Source organism: Onthophagus taurus, chromosome 5, assembly GCF_036711975.1.
Source record: "Onthophagus taurus isolate NC chromosome 5, IU_Otau_3.0, whole genome shotgun sequence".
Lineage (NCBI taxonomy): Eukaryota > Metazoa > Arthropoda > Insecta > Coleoptera > Scarabaeidae > Onthophagus > Onthophagus taurus.
Genome location: NC_091970.1, coordinates 238,612 through 261,124, shown reverse-complemented (window position 1 = coordinate 261,124; position 22,513 = coordinate 238,612). Strand labels below are relative to the sequence as shown.

Here is a 22,513-nt window from a genome sequence, read left to right as displayed (position 1 = left end):
ACTATTTCCTTCATTTTAATTATTTATTGTTCTATTTGTTATTTGCTATTTGTATTTTGCTATTGTTATCACATCCACATCAAAATAACGATATTTTCTCTTTGTCACGCTTGATATAAAGTGTAAGTAGAAGGCGCACATGTTGTTATAAATTCGTTTTCTGTTTTATCTCTTGTCAATATGACGTTATATAATGGACGTTATAATAACTAAAATATATAATAACCCTTAAAATTCACTAAAGAATCACCCCTTGAAGTTTGTTGCAGTCATTCAGATACACCTGTATATCTATGTGGCAAACTACTGGCACTATTTCTCTAATCCACTTACCTTGCTTATAATTTCATCCATTTATCCATTTTGAATTAAACACAACCTTTAAATCCAATTAATTATGTGTTGTTAATTAAAAAAAAACTTAAATTCAACACCAATTTTGACAAGCAACTGCACGACTGCAATGTTTGGATCTTAATCACCATGGTAACCGAGCCAAGTTGGATAACCTTAAAATAATAAAATTTTATTACGATTTTTTAACCTAATTTTTATTAATTTTAAAACAATTCGAATTCTTTACGATTATCTCGCATTCATAACAAATTCGTTAATTCTAGTTAATTTAAATCGATTTTAATTAAAATAAATAAATTAAAAATATCTTTTTTTGATTTAATTCACTTACCTTGTTTATAATACCCTAGATAAACCAATTTTGAGTTAAATACAGCCTTTTAAACCAATTAAATAAGACTTTTTCCTTACAATAAACTTATATTCAGTTTCAATTTTGACAAGCACCTGCAATACGCATGTGGCGCCATCTGTTGGGATATTTTGGAATTATTCAGCTAAGAACCGAACCACTAAAATATACGTTGGATTGGGTTTATATATAAAAGCTCCAACTACAGAATAACTGTTTGGAAAGTGATTAATTAACATTCCGACTGGTTGGGTAAAAAAAGGACAGTTAAAAGAAGTGTTGAAGGAAACATCTTGATTTAGCAGTGGTTTTAATAGAATTAAATTGAATCAAACGGTTTTTTATTTAAAATAAGATGTCTTAGGTAAACTTCCGGGGAAAAATAATCTCTTTAAATATTAAATTTATTTTCTTATCAATGATTCATGATTAACAATAACGGTATTCACCAATTTTAACATTCTCTTAGTTCACCAAGAGAACATAACCTAGAATTTGTGACAGAGAGATTTTTTGTTGGTGGAAATCTTATCTAAAACCGTTTAGTTTGCTTCCAAAAGTATCAATTAATATAGTTCAGCTCCTAAAGCACATTTTTCATCCATCCTTTGATGTTTTAACGTTATTTTGAGGAGGAAATCCTTGATTTAAAATTGAATTTTTCTAACTTTGCTCATTGATGAAATTTGGCGTGTACTCCAATGTATGTCTAAAAACAAGAAAAGACAACGTTGAATACGAAGTTTTATTACGATTAATAAAGGAATAAGGAAGAAATCAACGAAAAAAGAATTTAATTTTGAAGGTTAGTTCCGAAAAAATCCGAGAGATGACGCTAGTTTCGATGCGAGAATTACAAAATCAAATTAAATTTAATCTTTTTTAATAATAATTAGTGTAAAAATAATATGCTTTTGTAATGAACTAATTAAAAATTTTGGGAAATACTAAATTGAATCAATACCGTGATAAAATTAACCATCGTTTAGTTCACCGAGACAACATAACCTTGAAATTTTGACACAGATTTTTTGTTGGTGGAAATCTTATCTAAAACCGTTTAGTTTGCTTCCAAAAGTATCAATTATTATAGTTCAGCTCCTAAAGCACATTTTTCATCCATCGTTTGAGGTTTTAACGTTATTTTGAGGAAGATTTAAAATTGAATTTTTCTAACTTTACTCATTGATGAAATTTGGCGTGTACTCCAATGTATGTCTGAAAACAAGAAAAGACAACGTTGAATACGAAGTTTTATTACGATTAATAAAGGAATAAGGAAGAAATCAACGGAAAAAGAATTTAATTTTGAAGGTTAGTTCCGAAAAAATCCGAGAGATGACGCTAGTTTCGATGCGAGAATTACAAAATCAAATTAAATTTAATCTTTTTTAATAATAATTAGTGTAAAAATAATATGCTTTTGTAATGAACTAATTAAAAATTTTGGGAAATACTAAATTGAATCAATACCGTGATAAAATTAACCATCGTTTAGTTCACCGAGACAACATAACCTTGAAATTTTGACACAGATTTTTTGTTGGTGGAAATCTTATCTAAAACCGTTTAGTTTGCTTCCAAAAGTATCAATTATTATAGTTCAGCTCCTAAAGCACATTTTTCATCCATCGTTTGAGGTTTTAACGTTATTTTGAGGAAGATTTAAAATTGAATTTTTCTAACTTTACTCATTGATGAAATTTGGCGTGTACTCCAATGTATGTCTGAAAACAAGAAAAGACAACGTTGAATACGAAGTTTTATTACGATTAATAAAGGAATAAGGAAGAAATCAACGGAAAAAGAATTTAATTTTGAAGGTTAGTTCCGAAAAAATCCGAGAGATGACGCTAGTTTCGATGCGAGAATTACAAAATCAAATTAAATTTAATCTTTTTTAATAATAATTAGTGTAAAAATAATATGCTTTTGTAATGAATTAATTAAAAATTTTGGGAAATACTAAATTTAATCAATACCGTGATAAAATTAACCATCGTTTAGTTCACCGAGACAACATAACCTTGAAATTTTGACACAGATTTTTTGTTGGTGAAAATCTTATCTTAAACCGTTTAGTTTGCTTCCAAAAGTATCAATTAATATAGTTCAGCTCCTAAAGCACATTTTTCATCCATCCTTCGATGTTTTAACGTTATTTTGAAGAAATCGTTGATTTAAAATTGAATTTTTTTAACTTTGCTCATTGATGAAATTTGGCGTGTACTCCAATGTATGTCTGAAAACAAGAAAAGACAACGTTGAATACGAAGTTTTATTACGTTTCATAAAGGAATAAGGGAGAAATCAACGAAAAAAGAATTAAATTTTGAAGGTTAATTCCGAGAAAAATCAAGAGATGACGCTAGTTTCGAAGCAAGAATTTTGAATTTTGAAAAGGGCGCGAAGCTAAGAGCCAATCAGAAGCGAGGAAAAAACAGTTGGAGTGCCGGGGTATATAAGGAGATCGCGAACAGGGAGTGGGAGAGTCGTCGTCTGACCAGCGTCGAATCCACGTCGAAGAAATTTTGAGATAACCTCAAAAAATTTAAGATAATTTTTTTTAATAAGTCAAATCAACTTACGATATTAAAATAAAAAGGGAATTATCTTATCCAAGACCCTATTTCCGAAGAACAAACAGTTCAATTTCCCGTAAGAAGAATCCAGATACCACATTGAACTCCAATCCTTTCTTTTTCGCAGTAAGTCGGATGATAATTTTATTTTATTATTTAACATAACCTACAAAAAGAAAAATCAAAGAATCAAACTCAAAGAACAACTCGCAAGAGTTTCCTATAATTTTGATCAATACTTACTTGTGGGTAAAGATTTATTGGGTTTCTTGAATAACGTTTAATTCTATTTTTCTTCAACGAGTTTGTTGACAACTTAAGACGTCGGCCATTTGTTATTTTCAAAGAACTTGGAATAAAATTATTTAAAATTAACTCAATTAAAGTCAATTTTATGCGACAAATAAAAAAAATATTTATTGCACGACAAATTTGTGTTATAATTCAATTAAAAATTAAATATAAATTAATATAATTAAATTTTCGACGTGTAGGCAACCCAAACGACTTCCTTGTCATTTAAGTTGTATTTTCGCAATTTAATCCCGGTCCTAAAGCATTTCTCAATTTCTCCCAAAATTGTGTTTGTTTATTTTCCGTGGAATCCCATTGCAAATAAATCCTAGTTTTCATAAGATACTTCAACATCGGGCTTATGTTACTACTTGAAATATTTCCTAATTTAATCATAATCAAGGAATCATTAACACATTCTCCGCGTTCGTTCTCAAAAAATAACCGATGATTTTCAGCAACCTGAGCTTCCCAAGTACACCATTGCGATTTAATGTAAGAATTGCTGATGATTAATAAGGTTTTTCTGCTTCTCGAAAGGCACTCCAAAACCGATTCGGATATGATGGTTCCGAGTTCGAAATCTCTCTCATAGACGCATAATTTAAGAAAAGGTTCGTAATTCTCCAACATACTAACTAATGTTATAACGAAATTTCGGTCTTCGGTGCTGTACGAAACGAAAGCGTCGTATAAATAATTTGAATGGATGGTGTCGTCTCGTTTTTTGTTAAATTGGGTTCTTTGTGTGATGGATAGTTTTGTTAAAAAGATCCAATAACGGATGTGCCATCGGTAAATGTAACAAAGAATTAGAGTTAGTAAAAAGAGGATTCCGCAAATTAATGAGGGTACTAAATAATTTGTGATTTTAATTTCTTTTTCTTTTTGACACGATTTATAATTATTTTGGTAATATTCAACGATCGTTGTGTTTTCAGCCGATTCGGGTAATAAACAAAAAGTACTCGTTTGGTTTAAAAGATTTAAAACGCGATTAATTTTCGAGAGGGGTAACGAAGTGAATGGATCGATTAATTGGTCGCATTCGCAAAAAAATGGGTTATTTGAGACATCGACGAATTTAAAATTAAAAAAGTCTTCAAGCATGGCTTCGGTGAGATATGTAAAGGGGTTCCTTGAAATTGTTAAATTCTCCATTGAGGTTTTATTATTATTAAATAATCGATTATGCCAAGGTTTTAATCGGTTCTCGCTCAAATCCAACACTTTTAACGTTCTCAAAGAAAACATGAAATCGGGGGTTATCTCGGTGAAGAAATTATTTCGTAGATTTAAAGTCTCTAATGAGATTAATTCCCCAAAGATGTCGTTACTAAGAAAATATTCAATCTTGCAACTTTCCAACGACAAATATTTTAGGTTAATTAACCCGGTGAAAATTTCTTTAACCCAAGATCTTTTTGGGAAATAATTTTTACCCAAATTCAAATACTCCAAATTTGTTAGTTCGCTAAAAGAATTGTCGGATATAATCATGATGTTCGCATCGAAGAGGTTTAATTTTTTCAAGTTTCTCGGCCCATATAAATTGAGGTTATAAATCCTTTTAATGTTGTTACAACTCAAATCGAGGATTTTTAACGAAGTCATGTTATCTAATTTAGTTGTGTAATCATCAATCGTAAAATAAGAACTCCCTGGGATTGTATTTCCCGAGATATCAAGCACCTCCAACCTCGGTATTAAAACACCTCGTGGCACCGTAATCATTTTATTCCTTTTCAAATACAACTCCTTCAAATTTTTGAAATAAATAAACGCGTTTTCTTTAATATCGGTAATCACGCATTCCTCTAACTTTAAACTTTCGATATTAGGCATCTCGGGAAAAGTGTTTTCATCGATTTTATGGAATTGGTTTCGATTTAAATTTAGTTCCGTTATCGTCGTATTTGCAATCACGTTGAAGAGTTTATTGGGAACTCTCATTTTAAACCCCCACCCCTTTAAATTGAGCGACATCAAAGGAATGTTGTGCTCAGAAATTTTTTTTAAAACATCAATCATGTTTGTTTCCTCCACCAAAGTTACGCTAACGCTTAAATTCTTCAAATTATTTAAATAAATAAACGCCTCGGGATGAATATAATCGATTTGGGAGTTATCGAAAAAAATATTTCTCACTCCACTTCCATTTAAATTCGCAAAATCATCCTTTTCGACTCTTCGACAATCCAATTCCGATAAAATAATCGTTGTTAATTTCGGCATGAAGGAAGCTTTAAGCGCCATCGAAGCATCTTTGATTTCGTTGAAGCCGTTATGAATTAATCGCAACGTCACTAAGTTGTTTAATCCTTCAAAAACGTCTTGATCCAAACTCATCAACGAGGGATTATAAGAAATCGATAAAATCTCCAATTTATTTAAATCCTTTAAAGTTCCAATTTGAATTGATGCTAACTTCATGTTATTTTCGATGTCCAACTCGGTTATGTGCAACAAATTATCGAAATCGCCGGATAAAAGCTCTTTAATTCCTGAATCGGTTATTTTGAAGCATTTAAGTGATGTCGAGAAGAACTTGGGGAAAGTATCGCAAAGGAAATAATAACAAGTCGCGTACACATCTACGTACTCTTTGCATTTACACTGCCCACGAAAAAATATCTTTTGCTTTATTGCACTATCGTCTGTTGAACCGCACGTATTCCCCAATTGAAAGAACAATGGGAAGAACAATGTTATGATTAACATAGTTCATTTTATTTCTAATATAAATTTAAAATCACTTTGGTTGATAAAATATCTAGTATTAACTGATTCATAATAATGTATTTACCAGTTTATTATTGGAACATTCTTTAAATTTTTTTTAGGTATGTAGAAGTATTTTATGTCATGCGCTGTAATTTATAATACACGAAGATGTACAAAAGAAGTGGCGCCCTCTCTGGATTTTTAGTGTAAATAACGGCATCAATGTCAGCAGGTTTCTGTAATATATCTAATAACATGAAATGTGCAAAATCTACTTTCTTATATATATCAAGAGTGACAAAGAGAAAATGTCAGTATTATGATATAATTGTGATGTGATAATAAGGAATAGAGAATCGCCCGGAATATTAAACTGTAAGGATATGACTTCAATAATAATTAAACTCTGTGATTTAGAGAAAAAAGGCGAATTTGGGGTTGGGAGCTTTCCGAATAGCGATGTAGAAAACGCAAACATAACTAAAATGAAGGAAATAATTATATAACGTCATAATGACAGGAGATAAAACAGAAAACGAATTTATAACATGTTCAATGGGAAATTAAAATTTCAAGTTAGAAAAAAATTGTGTTAACAAAAATTGTTCCTGAAACAATTCTAAACAAACTTTGTCAACATTTTTTTTTGATTAAATCAACAATAAGGATATAACCTCAAAAATATTAATTTTTGTACCATACTGTTCAGTGGGAAATTAAAATTTCAAGTTAGAAAAAAATTGTTTTAACAAACACTGTTCCTGAAGTAATTCTAAACAAGTTTTGTTAACAAAATTTTTTGATTTAATCAATAATTAAGGAGATAACCTCAAAATAATAATTTTTCCGTTTTTATACATAATTATACTTGGATGCTTAATTAATAGAAATGTAAAATTTTTTTATTAAGATAATTGATTCAAAATCGAAATTGAAACAAGTTTTATTTAAAACATTTTTTGATAAAAACAATAATTATTGAGATAATTAATTTTGATAGCATACTATTCAGAGGGAAATTAAAATTTCAAGTTAGCAAAAAATTGTATTAACAAACACTGTTCCTGAAGTAATTCTAAACAAATTTTGTTAACAAAATTTTTCGATTAAATCAACAATAAGGATATAACCTCAAAAGTATTAATTTTTGTACCATACTATTCAGTGGGAAATTAAAATTTCAAGTTAGAAAAAAATTGTTTTAACAAACACAGTTTCTGAAGCAATTCTAAACAAATTTTGTTAACAACATTTTTTGATTAAATCAATAATAAGGATATAACCTCAAAATATTAATTTTTGTAGCATACTATTCAGTGGGAAATTAAAATTTCAAGTTAGCAAAAAATCGTATTAACAAACACTGTTCCTAAAGTAATTCTAAACAAATTTTGTTAACAAAATTTTTTGATTAAATCAACAGTAAGGATATAACCTCAAAAATATTAATTTTTCCGTTTTTATACATAATTACACTTGGATGCTTAATTAATAGAAATGTAAAATTTTTTTATTAAGATAATTGATTCAAAATCGAAATTGAAACAAGTTTTATTTAAAACATTTTTTGATAAAAACAATAATTATTGAGATAATTAATTTTGATAGCATACTATTCAGAGGGAAATTAAAATTTCAAGTTAGCAAAAAATTGTATTAACAAACACTGTTCCTGAAGTAATTCTAAACAAATTTTGTTAACAAAATTTTTCGATTAAATCAACAATAAGGATATAACCTCAAAAGTATTAATTTTTGTACCATACTATTCAGTGGGAAATTAAAATTTCAAGTTAGAAAAAAATTGTTTTAACAAACACAGTTTCTGAAGCAATTCTAAACAAATTTTGTTAACAACATTTTTTGATTAAATCAATAATAAGGATATAACCTCAAAATATTAATTTTTGTAGCATACTATTCAGTGGGAAATTAAAATTTCAAGTTAGCAAAAAATCGTATTAACAAACACTGTTCCTAAAGTAATTCTAAACAAATTTTGTTAACAAAATTTTTTGATTAAATCAACAGTAAGGATATAACCTCAAAAATATTAATTTTTCCGTTTTTATACATAATTACACTTGGATGCTTAATTAATAGAAATGTAAAATTTTTTTATTAAGATAATTGATTCAAAATCGAAATTGAAACAAGTTTTATTTAAAACATTTTTTGATAAAAACAATAATTATTGAGATAATTAATTTTGATAGCATACTATTCAGAGGGAAATTAAAATTTCAAGTTAGCAAAAAATTGTATTAACAAACACTGTTCCTGAAGTAATTCTAAACAAATTTTGTTAACAAAATTTTTCGATTAAATCAACAATAAGGATATAACCTCAAAAGTATTAATTTTTGTACCATACTATTCAGTGGGAAATTAAAATTTCAAGTTAGAAAAAAATTGTTTTAACAAACACAGTTTCTGAAGCAATTCTAAACAAATTTTGTTAACAACATTTTTTGATTAAATCAATAATAAGGATATAACCTCAAAATATTAATTTTTGTAGCATACTATTCAGTGGGAAATTAAAATTTCAAGTTAGCAAAAAATCGTATTAACAAACACTGTTCCTAAAGTAATTCTAAACAAATTTTGTTAACAAAATTTTTTGATTAAATCAACAGTAAGGATATAACCTCAAAAATATTAATTTTTCCGTTTTTATACATAATTACACTTGGATGCTTAATTAATAGAAATGTAAAATTTTTTTATTAAGATAATTGATTCAAAATCGAAATTGAAACAAGTTTTATTTAAAACATTTTTTGATAAAAACAATAATTATTGAGATAATTAATTTTGATAGCATACTATTCAGAGGGAAATTAAAATTTCAAGTTAGCAAAAAATTGTATTAACAAACACTGTTCCTGAAGTAATTCTAAACAAATTTTGTTAACAAAATTTTTTGATTAAATCAACAATAAGGATATAACCTCAAAAATATTAATTTTTGTACCATACTGTTCAGTAGGAAATTAAAATTTCAAGTTAGCAAAGAATTGTATTAACAAACACTGTTCCTGAAGTAATTCTAAACAAATTTTGTTAACAAAATTTTTTGATTAAATCAACAATAAGGATATAACCTCAAAATATTAATTTTTGTAGCATACTATTCAGTGCGAAATTAAAATTTCAAGTTAGCAAAAAATTGTATTAACAAACACTGTTCCTGAAGTAATTCTAAACAAATTTTGTTAACAAAATTTTTTGATTAAATCAACAATAAGGATATAACCTCAAAAATATTAATTTTTGTACCATACTGTTCAGTAGGAAATTAAAATTTCAAGTTAGCAAAGAATTGTATTAACAAACACTGTTCCTGAAGTAATTCTAAACAAATTTTGTTAACAAAATTTTTTGATTAAATCAACAATAAGGATATAACCTCAAAATATTAATTTTTGTAGCATACTATTCAGTGCGAAATTAAAATTTCAAGTTAGCAAAAAATTGTATTAACAAACACTGTTCCTGAAGTAATTCTAAACAAATTTTGTTAACAAAATTTTTTGATTAAATCAACAATAAGGATATAACCTCAAAAATATTAATTTTTGTACCATACTGTTCAGTAGGAAATTAAAATTTCAAGTTAGCAAAGAATTGTATTAACAAACACTGTTCCTGAAGTAATTCTAAACAAATTTTGTTAACAAAATTTTTTGATTAAATCAACAATAAGGATATAACCTCAAAATATTAATTTTTGTAGCATACTATTCAGTGCGAAATTAAAATTTCAAGTTAGCAAAAAATTGTATTAACAAACACTGTTCCTGAAGTAATTCTAAACAAATTTTGTTAACAACATTTTTTGATTAAATCAGCAATAAGGATATAACCTCAAAAACATTAATTTTTGTACCATACTATTCAGTGGGAAATTAAAATTTCAAGTTAGAAAAAAATTGTTTTAACAAACACTGTTCCTGAAGCAATTCTAAACAAATTTTGTTAACAACATTTTTTGATTAAATCAGCAATAAGGATATAACCTCAAAAATATTAATTTTTGTAGCATACTATTCAGTGGGAAATTAAAATTTCAAGTTAGCAAAAAATTGTATTAACAAACACTGTTCCTGAAGTAACTCTAAACAAATTTTGTTAACAAAATTTTTCGATTAAATCAACAATAAGGATATAACCTCAAAAATATTAATTTTTGTACCATACTATTCAGTGGGAAATTAAAATTTCAAGTTAGAAAAAAATTGTTTTAACAAACACTGTTCCTGAAGCAATTCTAAACAAATTTTGTTAACAACATTTTTTGATTAAATCAATAATAAGGATATAACCTCAAAATATTAATTTTTGTAGCATACTATTCAGTGGGAAATTAAAATTTCAAGTTAGCAAAAAATTGTATTAACAAACACTGTTCCTGAAGTAATTCTAAACAAATTTTGTTAACAACATTTTTTGATTAAATCAGCAATAAGGATATAACCTCAAAAACATTAATTTTTGTACCATACTGTTCAGTGGGAAATTAAAATTTCAAGTTAGAAAAAAATTGTATTAACAAACACTGTTCCTGAAGCAATTCTTAACAAACATTGTTAACAAAATTTTTTGATTTAATCAATAATTAAGGAGATAACCTCAAAATAATAATTTTTCCGTTTTTATACATAATTACACTTGGATGCTTAATTAATAGAAATGTAAAATTTTTTTATTAAGATAATTGATTCAAAATCGAAATTGAAACAAGTTTTATTTAAAACATTTTTTGATAAAACCAATAATTATTGAGATAATTAATTTTGATAGCATACTATTCAGAGGGAAATTAAAATTTCAAGTTAGCAAAAAATTGTATTAACAAACACTGTTCCTGAAGTAATTCTAAACAAGTTTTGTTAACAAAAATTTTTGATTAAATCAGCAATAAGGATATAACCTCAAAAATATTAATTTTTGTACCATACTATTCAGTGGGAAATTAAAATTTCAAGTTAGCAAAAAATTGTATTAACAAACACTGTCCCTGAAGTAATTCTAAACAAATTTTGTTAACAACATTTTTTGATTAAATCAACAATAAGGATATAACCTCAAAAATATTAATTTTTGTACCATACTGTTCAGTGGGAAATTAAAATTTCAAGTTAGAAAAAAATTGTATTAACAAACACTGTTCCTGAAGCAATTCTTAACAAACATTGTTAACAAAATTTTTTGATTTAATCAATAATTAAGGAGATAACCTCAAAATAATAATTTTTCCGTTTTTATACATAATTACACTTGGATGCTTAATTAATAGAAATGTAAAATTTTTTTATTAAGATAATTGATTCAAAATCGAAATTGAAACAAGTTTTATTTAAAACATTTTTTGATAAAACCAATAATTATTGAGATAATTAATTTTGATAGCATACTATTCAGAGGGAAATTAAAATTTCAAGTTAGCAAAAAATTGTATTAACAAACACTGTTCCTGAAGTAATTCTAAACAAGTTTTGTTAACAAAAATTTTTGATTAAATCAGCAATAAGGATATAACCTCAAAAATATTAATTTTTGTACCATACTATTCAGTGGGAAATTAAAATTTCAAGTTAGCAAAAAATTGTATTAACAAACACTGTCCCTGAAGTAATTCTAAACAAATTTTGTTAACAACATTTTTTGATTAAATCAACAATAAGGATATAACCTCAAAAATATTAATTTTTGTACCATACTGTTCAGTGGGAAATTAAAATTTCAAGTTAGAAAAAAATTGTATTAACAAACACTGTTCCTGAAGCAATTCTTAACAAACATTGTTAACAAAATTTTTTGATTTAATCAATAATTAAGGAGATAACCTCAAAAATATTAATTTTTGTACCATACTATTCAGTGGGAAATTAAAATTTCAAGTTAGCAAAAAATTGTATTAACAAACACTGTCCCTGAAGTAATTCTAAACAAATTTTGTTAACAACATTTTTTGATTAAATCAACAATAAGGATATAACCTCAAAAATATTAATTTTTGTACCATACTGTTCAGTAGGAAATTAAAATTTCAAGTTAGCAAAAAATTGTATTAACAAACACTGTTCCTGAAGTAATTCTAAACAAGTTTTGTTAACAAAATTTTTTGATTAAATCAGCAATAAGGATATAACCTCAAAAATATTAATTTTTGTACCATACTATTCAGTGGGAAATTAAAATTTCAAGTTAGCAAAAAATTGTATTAACAAACACTGTTCCTGAAGTAATTCTAAACAAGTTTTGTTAACAAAATTTTTTGATTAAATCAACAATAAGAATATAACCTCAAAAATATTAATTTTTGTAGCATACTATTCAGTGGGAAATTAAAATTTCAAGTTAGCAAAAAATTGTATTAACAAACACTGTTCCTGAAGTAACTCTAAACAAATTTTGTTAACAAAATTTTTCGATTAAATCAACAATAAGGATATAACCTCAAAAACATTAATTTTTGTACCATACTATTCAGTGGGAAATTAAAATTTCAAGTTAGAAAAAAATTGTTTTAACAAACACTGTTCCTGAAGCAATTCTAAACAAATTTTGTTAACAACATTTTTTGATTAAATCAATAATAAGGATATAACCTCAAAATATTAATTTTTGTAGCATACTATTCAGTGGGAAATTAAAATTTCAAGTTAGCAAAAAATTGTATTAACAAACACTGTTCCTGAAGTAATTCTAAACAAATTTTGTTAACAACATTTTTTGATTAAATCAGCAATAAGGATATAACCTCAAAAATATTAATTTTTGTAGCATACTATTCAGTGGGAAATTAAAATTTCAAGTTAGCAAAAAATTGTATTAACAAACACTGTTCCTGAAGTAATTCTAAACAAATTTTGTTAACAAAATTTTTTGATTAAATCAACAATAAGAATATAACCTCAAAAATATTAATTTTTGTAGCATACTATTCAGTGGGAAATTAAAATTTCAAGTTAGCAAAAAATTGTATTAACAAACACTGTTCCTGAAGTAACTCTAAACAAATTTTGTTAACAAAATTTTTCGATTAAATCAACAATAAGGATATAACCTCAAAAACATTAATTTTTGTACCATACTATTCAGTGGGAAATTAAAATTTCAAGTTAGAAAAAAATTGTTTTAACAAACACTGTTCCTGAAGCAATTCTAAACAAATTTTGTTAACAACATTTTTTGATTAAATCAATAATAAGGATATAACCTCAAAATATTAATTTTTGTAGCATACTATTCAGTGGGAAATTAAAATTTCAAGTTAGCAAAAAATTGTATTAACAAACACTGTTCCTGAAGTAATTCTAAACAAATTTTGTTAACAACATTTTTTGATTAAATCAGCAATAAGGATATAACCTCAAAAATATTAATTTTTGTAGCATACTATTCAGTGGGAAATTAAAATTTCAAGTTAGCAAAAAATTGTATTAACAAACACTGTTCCTGAAGTAATTCTAAACAAATTTTGTTAACAAAATTTTTCGATTAAATCAACAATAAGGATATAACCTCAAAAGTATTAATTTTTGTACCATACTATTCAGTGGGAAATTAAAATTTCAAGTTAGCAAAAAATTGTATTAACAAACACTGTTCCTGAAGTAATTCTATACAAATTTTGTTAACAACATTTTTTGATTAAATCAATAATAAGGATATAACCTCAAAATATTAATTTTTGTAGCATACTATTCAGTGGGAAATTAAAATTTCAAGTTAGCAAAAAATTGTATTAACAAACACTGTTCCTGAAGTAATTCTAAACAAATTTTGTTAACAACATTTTTTGATTAAATCAGCAATAAGGATATAACCTCAAAAATATTAATTTTTGTACCATACTATTCAGTGGGAAATTAAAATTTCAAATTAGAAAAAAATTGTGTTAACAAAAATTGTTTAGAATTACTTCAGGAACAGTGTTTGTTAATACAATTTTTTGCTAACTTGAAATTTTAATTTCCCTCTGAATAGTATGCTATCAAAATTAATTATCTCAATAATTATTGTTTCTATCAAAAAATGTTTTAAATAAAATTTGTTTCAATTTTGATTTTGAATCAATTATCTTAATAAAAAAATGTTGCATTTCTATTAATTAAGCATCCAAGTGTAATTATGTATAAAAACGGAAAAATTATTATTTTGAGGTTATCTCCTTAATTATTGATTTAATCAAAAAATTTTGTTAACAAAATTTGGTTAGAATTACTTCAGGAACAGTGTTTGTTAAAACAATTTTTTTCTAACTTGAAATTTTAATTTCCCTCTGAATAGTATGCTATCAAAATTAATTATCTCAATAATTATTGTTTCTATCAAAAAATGTTTTAAATAAAATTAAATTAAAAAAAGAGAATGTTTTTAAAAGATTTCAATTTAAATTGGTGAATACCGTTATTGTTAATCATGAATCATTGATAAGATTATTTTTCCCCGGAAGTTTACCTAAGACATCTTATTTTAAATAAAAAACCGTTTGATTCAATTTAATTCTATTAAAACCGCTGCTAAATCAAGATGTTTCCTTCAACACTTCTTTTAACGGTCCTTTTTTTACCAACATCTTATTCTTGGTCTTGGTTCCCATTTTACCAGCAAACATACGTTTTAAAAGACCTAACATATCTTCGTTCTTGCGTTATTTACACATCCGCCGGTTATCAAATTAACGATTGTTTCGTATCGGGTAAGTAAAATGTATAAAAATGTTAAAATAAACATAATCAAGGTTTTCTTATCAATTTATGTACCTTTGATGACTTCACCTTCACTTTTTATTTAAATATTTACCTGGAACTAGATAAAATAGCTAATATTTATGTTTATTTTAATTGCAGAAGATGACTTGTGCCGTAATAAGATTCAAAGTAACCCTTTATATCCTTTAATTGTACAACCGAATGAATTAAAACCCGAAATTGAATCAACTACGATTAATCAAGAAACAAGTACTTTTGATTTTAAAGAAACAACAACAAATAAAGAAGTAACTACTACAAATAAAGATGTAACGACAACGAATAAAGAAGAAACAACAACAAATAAAGAAATAATAACAACAAATAATGTATTAGAGACAACAACTTCTCAAATAACAACATTTGAGTCTACAACGAATTTAATAACAACAACGAATTTTGAAGTCATCTCATCAACAGGGTCGGAACCAACAACGACCGAAATCTTAACGACAACTTTAAAAGATATTGAATCAAAACCTCCACCTAGTTAAAAATCTAACTTAAAATCTTAGTAGTTTTTTATATTTTTAGAATGCTTAAAAATGTTTGTGTTGATTAAATCAATAAAGAATTTTACTTAATCTTTTCGTAAAAAAAAAAACTGTTTAATGTTAGTACAAACATGATGTTATCAGCCCCCTCCACTCGTTCTCAGAAAATCGAAAATATACATAATTATACTTAAATGCTTAATTAATAGAGATGTAAAAATTTTTTATTAAGATAATTGATTCAAAATCGAAATTGAAACAAATTTTATTTAAAACATTTTTTAATAAAAACAATAATTGTTGAGATAATTAATTTTGATAGCATACTATTCAGAGGGAAATTAAAATTTCAAGTTAGCAAAAAATTGTATTAACAAACACTGTTCCTGAAGTAATTCTAAACAAATTTTGTTAACAAAATTTTTTGATTAAATCAACAATAAGGATATAACCTCAAAAATATTAATTTTTGTACCATACTATTCAGTGGGAAATTACAATTTCAAGTTAGAAAAAAATTGTGTTAACAAAAATTGTTCCTGAAACAATTCCAAACAAGGTTTGTCAACAATTCTTTTTGATTTAATCAATAATTAAGGAGATAACCTCAAAATAATAATTTTTCCGTTTTTATACATAATTATACTTAGATGCTTAATTAATAGAGATGTAACAAAATTTTATTAAGATAATTGATTCAAAATCGAAATTGAAATAAATTTTATTTAAAACATTTTTTAATAAAAACAATAATTGTTGAGATAATTAATTTTGATAGCATACTGTTCAGAGGGAAATTAAAATTTCAATGTATTAACAAACACTGTTCCTGAAGTAATTCTAAACAAATTTTGTTAACAAAATTTTTTGATTAAATCAACAATAAGGATATAACCTCAAAAATATTAATTTTTGTACCATACTATTCAGTGGGAAATTAAAATTTCAAGTTAGAAAAAAATTGTGTTAACAAAAATTGTTCCTGAAACAATTTCAAACAAACTTTGTCAACAATTTTTTTTGATTTAATCAATAATTAAGGAGATAACCTCAAAATAATAATTTTTCCGTTATTGTACATAATTATACTTAAATGCTTAATTAATAGAGATGTGAAAAAATTTTATTAAGATAATTGATTCAAAATCGAAATTGAAACAAATTTTATTTAAAACATTTTTTGATAAAAACAGTAATTGTTGAGACAATTAATTTTGATCGCATACTATTCAGAGGGAAATTAAAATTTAAAGTTAGCAAAAAATTGTATTAACAAACACTGTTCCTGAAGTAATTCTAAACAAATTTTGTTAACAAAATTTTTTGATTAAATCAACAATAAGGATATAACCTCAAAAATATTAATTTTTGTACCATACTATTCAGTGGGAAATTAAAATTTCAAGTTAGAAAAAAATTGTGTTAACAAAAATTGTTCCTGAAACAATTCCAAACAAACTTTGTCAACAATTTTTTTTGATTTAATCAATAATTAAGGAGATAACCTCAAAATAATAATTTTTCCGTTTTTATACATAATTATACTTAGATGCTTAATTAATAGAGATGTAAAAAAACTTTATTAAGATAATTGATTCAAAATCGAAATTGAAACAAATTTTATTTAAAACATTTTTTAATAAAAACAATAATTGTTGAGATAATTAATTTTGATGGCATACTATTCAGAGGGAAATTAAAATTTAAAGTTAGCAAAAAATGGTGTTAACAAACATTATTCCTGAAGTAATTCTAAACAAATTTTGTTAACAAAATTTTTTGATTAAATCAACAATAAGGATATAACCTCAAAAATCTTAATTTTTGTACCATACTATTCAGTGGGAAATTAAAATTTTAAGTTAGAAAAAAATTGTGTTAACAAAAATTGTTCCTGAAACAATTCCAAACAAACTTTGTCAACAATTTTTTTTGATTTAATCAATAATTAAGGAGATAACCTCAAAATAATAATTTTTCAGTTTTTATACATAATTACTTAGATGCTTAATTAATAGAGATGTAAAAAAATTTTATTAAGATAATTGATTCAAAATCGAAATTGAAACAAATTTTATTTAAAACATTTTTTAATAAAAACAATAATTGTTGAGATAATTAATTTTGATAGCATATTATTCAGAGGGAAATTAAAATTTCAAGTTAGCAAAAAATTGTATTAACAAACACTGTTCCTGAAGTAATTCTAAACAAATTTTGTTAACAAAATTTTTTGATTAAATCAACAATAAGGATATAACCTCAAAAATATTAATTTTTGTACCATACTATTCAGTGGGAAATTAAAATTTCAAGTTAGAAAAAAATTGTGTTAACAAAAATTGTTCCTGAAACAATTCCAAACAAACTTTGTCAACAATTTTTTTTTATTTAATCAATAATTAAGGAGATAACCTCAAAATAATAATGTTTCCGTTTTTATACATAATTATACATAGATGCTTAATTAATAGAGATGTAAAAAAATTTTATTAAGATAATTGATTCAAAATCGAAATTGACACAAATTTTATTTAAAACATTTTTTAATAAAAACAATAATTGTCGAGATAATTAATTTTGATAGCATACTATTCAGAGGGAAATTAAAATTTCAATGTATTAACAAACACTGTTCCTGAAGTAATTCTAAACAAATTTTGTTAACAAAATTTTTTGATTAAATCAACAATAAGGATATAACCTCAAAAATTGAGGTTATATATATGATAAGTTATCAGCATCCTTTTGCACAGATAAAGAAGACTTCGATGGCGAAGGTTTCGATTATTTTTGCTCTGATTATCATCGTAGTAGTAGTTTCGAAATCCCATTACATTAATAATTATTTAACGTATCGTCAATTAAGGTTTTGTGATGGTTATCGAATGTGTTGTAATAATTTTCAAATAACAGGTAAAATAAAAACGTTTGGGGAGAAATCAAAAATTTTAATAATTAATTTTTTTTTTTTAGGTTATCGTTACAATTATTGGGAATATAGAGATTATAATAATTTAAAATATTATTGTAATCGGTATTTGGGTTATTGTAGATTCCATTTTTACCCTGGTTATTGTAAAAAGGCGTTTTATTGATTACTCAAATTATTTATTTTGAACTTTTTAGATCAATCTGGGATTTATTTCACATCAAATCCTTGCCGAGTATGCAAACCACGTTACGCGAGACCCTTTATTTTCAACAACGACGACGAAGACATCAACAATGGCAGTGGTGACAACGAAATTTTTATTTAACACAATTATAAAGTGTTAAATTAAGCGATATAATATACTTTTATCTACAACTATTGAATTATCTATTTGTTATACATTTGAATTTTGACAGGTCTAATGACAAGCATTATTCGCACTTCTGACACGACCTGCCAATCAAAAAATAAAATATAACAGAAATGACAGCTTTCTTATATTGAGGTTATGTCTGAAATGCCATTATAGCTTGTTGAATAATATACTATTTTATTAAACACTCACAATAATACACAAGATCACCTTAAATAGCTTAAATATAACACTGGTTTAACGGTTGTAAAGTAACACAGTTATTATTTGTTATAATAATCTCTGAAATGATCTGTCAATTCGCGTACGATAAAGTAGAACGCTGTACCGACTTATTGAATATTCAACAATTATAAATAATATACTATTTTATTAAACACTCACAATAATACACAAGATCACCTTAAATAGCTTAAATATAACACTGGTTTAACGGTTGTAAAGTAACACAGTTATTATTTGTTATAATAATCTCTGAAATGATCTGTCAACTCGCGTACGATAAAGTAGAACGCTGTACCGACTTATTGAATATTCAACAATTATAAATAATATACTATTTTATTAAACACTCACAATAATACACAAGATCACCTTAAATAGCTTAAATATAACACTGGTTTAACGGTTGTAAAGTAACACAGTTATTATTTGTTATAATAATCTCTGAAATGATCTGTCAACTCGCGTACGATAAAGTAGAACGCTGTACCGACTTATTGAATATTCAACAATTATAATTAATATACTATTTTATTAAACACTCACAATAATACACAAGATCACCTTAAATAGCTTAAATATAACACTGGTTTAACGGTTGTAAAGTAACACAGTTATTATTTGTTATAATAATCTCTGAAATGATCTGTCAACTCGCGTACGATAAAGTAGAACGTTGTACCGATTTATTGAATATTCAACAATTATAAATAATATACTATTTGATTAAACACTCACAATAATACACAAGATCACCTTAAATATAACACTGGTTTAACGGTTGTAAAGTAACACAGTTATTATTTGTTATAATAATCTCTGAAATGATCTGTCAATTCGCGTAGGATAAAGTAGAACGCTGTACCGATTTATTGAATATTCAACAATTATAAATAATATACTATTTTATTAAATACTCACAATAATACACAAGATCACCTTAAATAGCTTAAATATAACACTGGTTTAACGGTTGTAAAGTAACACAGTTATTATTTGTTATAATAATCTCTGAAATGATCTGTCAATTCGCGTACGATAAAGTAGAACGTTGTACCGATTTATTGAATATTCAACAATTATAAATAATACACTATTTTATTAAACACTCACAATAATACACAAGATCACCTTAAATAGCTTAAATATAACAATGGTTTAACGGTTGTAAAGTAACACAGTTATTATTTGTTATAATAATCTCTGAAATGATCTGTCAACTCGCGTACGATAAAGTAGAACGCTGTACCGACTTATTGAATATTCAACAATTATAAATAATATACTATTTTATTAAACACTCACAATAATACACAAGATCACCTTAAATAGCTTAAATATAACACTGGTTTAACGGTTGTAAAGTAACACAGTTATTATTTGTTATAATAATCTCTGAAATGATCTGTCAACTCGCGTACGATAAAGTAGAACGTTGTACCGATTTATTGAATATTCAACAATTATAAATAATATACTATTTGATTAAACACTCACAATAATACACAAGATCACCTTAAATAGCTTAAATATAACACTGGTTTAACGGTTGTAAAGTAACACAGTTATTATTTGTTATAATAATCTCTGAAATGATCTGTCAATTCGCGTACGATAAAGTAGAACGCTGTACCGATTTATTGAATATTCAACAATTTTATTATAAACCGTTTATATTCATAAACAAGAGTTTTATTAATCATAAATATAAAGACAATAGCACAATACGCCATTAATTCTTTACGATGTAGTTTAAATCCTAAATATTAAGTAAAATGATTCACTCCTTTGCTTTAATAACAATTTTTTCGATTTTATTCGGCGTTTTTAATTCAGTTATTAACGAACAAAATGGTAAGTAGATTTAATTAAGTAACTAAACTACTTGATCTTTTCTTAGATTGTTCGTTAGGACAAGTTAAAATGATCGGATGCGCACGATGCTTTTGCGTAAAATTACCAAAAAAATACTCATTCGTTTGCAGCAAAAAGGAATGCAAAAATTTTGAAATTGAGTACGACGAAAACGTTTTAATTTCAAGATAAAATCGTTGTTATTGTTTGTGTTAAAATACAATAATAAAATTATTTTGACGGATCTGGTTTTCCTGTAATAATAGATTCTGTTATTGTAGTTGTCTCATCTGTTGTTATTGTTTCCGAAAGTCCTGAAGTTCCTGAAGTTTCCGGAGGAACCGAAGATGTATAAAGAGGAATCGGAGGCACTTTATTTGGTTCTCTGCAGCACTTCGAACAATCCACAACAACTAAAAATTCAATTTTATTTTAATATAAACGGTTTTGGTACTCACCAATAGATGGACCACGATTAAAGTGGCACAAATGAGGTTGTAGAATACAATGTCGATGCAAATACGAGTTTGTTATTGAAAACATTGTTAAAATGAGCAAAAATTGAACCAAAATCATGGTTGAGAGAGATTTCAACTATTTCTTGGGTAAAATTGATTTCGTTACGATCCATTTATGATTTTATATGCTAAAAAGTTGTTTACACTGTAAATAATAAGTTTATTTAGGGATATACGTATGTATTTGTTGGAGTCATTGACATACATAGATTATTTATAAAAATTGTAGTGTTGACATTTAAACGTCAAGTTGACATTAGATATTTTAAGGTTATGCTTTTTTTAAATTTAATTTTATTTCAAATCAGCTTTGAGACAAACGGTGTGTTGAAAACATGGGTGTTTACAACATTTATGCTTCGATTACCGAATGTTACCATTAGCTAATAGTAAAACAAGAAAATGTAGTAAATTTTCATATTTTCGTATTTTTCTCGATATTGACGCATTTAAGAGCAAAAATGAAAGAGACCAATGTTGTTAAGAATAAAATTTGCTACAACTTTTGATCTAAAAGTTTTTTTGTAATATGCTTCGATTCCCGAATGTTACCATTAGCTAGTAGTAAAACAAGGAAATTTAATAAATTTTCATATTTTTGTATTTTTCTCGATATTGACGCATCTGAGAGCAAAAATGCAAGAGAGCAATATTGTTAAGAATAAAATTTGCTACAACTTTTGCTCCAAAAGTTTTTTTGTAACATGCTTCGATTACCGAATGTTACCATTAGCTAATAGTAAAACAAGAAAATGTAGTAAATTTTCATATTTTCGTATTTTTCTCGCTATTGACGCATTTCAGAGCAAAAATTAAAGAGACCAATGTTGTTAAGAATAAAATTTGCTACAACTTTTGCTCCAAAAGTTTTTTTGTAATATGCTTCGATTCCCGAATGTTACCATTAGCTAATAGTAAAACAAGGAAATTTAGTGCATTTTCATATTTTTGTATTTTTCTCGATATTGACGCATCTGAGAACAAAAATGCAAGAGAGCAATATTGTTAAGAATAAAATTTGCTACAACTTTTGATCTAAAAGT

General features: G+C 25.8%; 2 protein-coding genes and 1 long non-coding RNA gene across 11 annotated transcripts; 1 reads left to right on the top strand and 2 right to left on the bottom strand.

Annotated features, from left to right (window-relative positions):
* Positions 1-1,033: 1,033 nt before the first annotated feature.
* On the bottom strand, positions 1,034-6,429 carry LOC111423425 (toll-like receptor 2 type-2). Of its 7 annotated transcripts, none has more exons than XM_071196131.1 (5): positions 3,535-6,429; positions 3,298-3,457; positions 2,183-2,951; positions 1,674-1,927; positions 1,034-1,418 (listed from the first exon to the last, which is right to left on the bottom strand). In XM_071196131.1, the coding sequence occupies exon 1, from the start codon at positions 6,304-6,306 to the stop codon at positions 3,811-3,813; it is 2,496 nt and encodes an 831-aa protein (XP_071052232.1). In that variant the 5' UTR covers positions 6,307-6,429; the 3' UTR covers positions 1,034-1,418; positions 1,674-1,927; positions 2,183-2,951; positions 3,298-3,457; positions 3,535-3,810. The 7 variants fall into 7 exon arrangements, with proteins under 7 accessions (XP_071052232.1, XP_071052235.1, XP_071052233.1 ...); XM_071196134.1 differs by having other exon boundaries at positions 2,198-2,951; XM_071196132.1 differs by having other exon boundaries at positions 1,674-2,436; positions 2,692-2,951.
* LOC111423427 (uncharacterized) lies at positions 3,329-21,196 on the top strand. 3 transcript variants are annotated; one of them, XR_011640443.1, is made up of 6 exons: positions 3,329-3,417; positions 6,429-6,684; positions 18,325-18,484; positions 18,545-18,646; positions 18,698-20,952; positions 20,999-21,196. XR_011640443.1 is itself a non-coding variant. In XM_023056655.2 (2 exons), the coding sequence occupies exons 1-2, from the start codon at positions 14,854-14,856 to the stop codon at positions 15,566-15,568; spliced, it is 564 nt and encodes a 187-aa protein (XP_022912423.2). In that variant the 5' UTR covers positions 14,520-14,853; the 3' UTR covers positions 15,569-15,658. The 3 variants fall into 3 exon arrangements, 1 of the variants encoding a protein (XP_022912423.2); XR_011640444.1 differs by lacking the exons at positions 18,325-18,484; positions 18,545-18,646; positions 18,698-20,952; positions 20,999-21,196 and adding an exon at positions 15,174-15,658; XM_023056655.2 differs by lacking the exons at positions 3,329-3,417; positions 6,429-6,684; positions 18,325-18,484; ... (1 more) ...; positions 18,698-20,952; positions 20,999-21,196 and adding exons at positions 14,520-15,022; positions 15,174-15,658.
* On the bottom strand, positions 21,110-21,926 carry LOC111423428 (uncharacterized). The gene is made up of 2 exons (XR_002707475.2): positions 21,411-21,926; positions 21,110-21,365 (listed from the first exon to the last, which is right to left on the bottom strand). It is a non-coding gene; the product is annotated as an uncharacterized lncRNA (long non-coding RNA).
* Between the last annotated feature and the right edge of the window lie 587 nt (positions 21,927-22,513).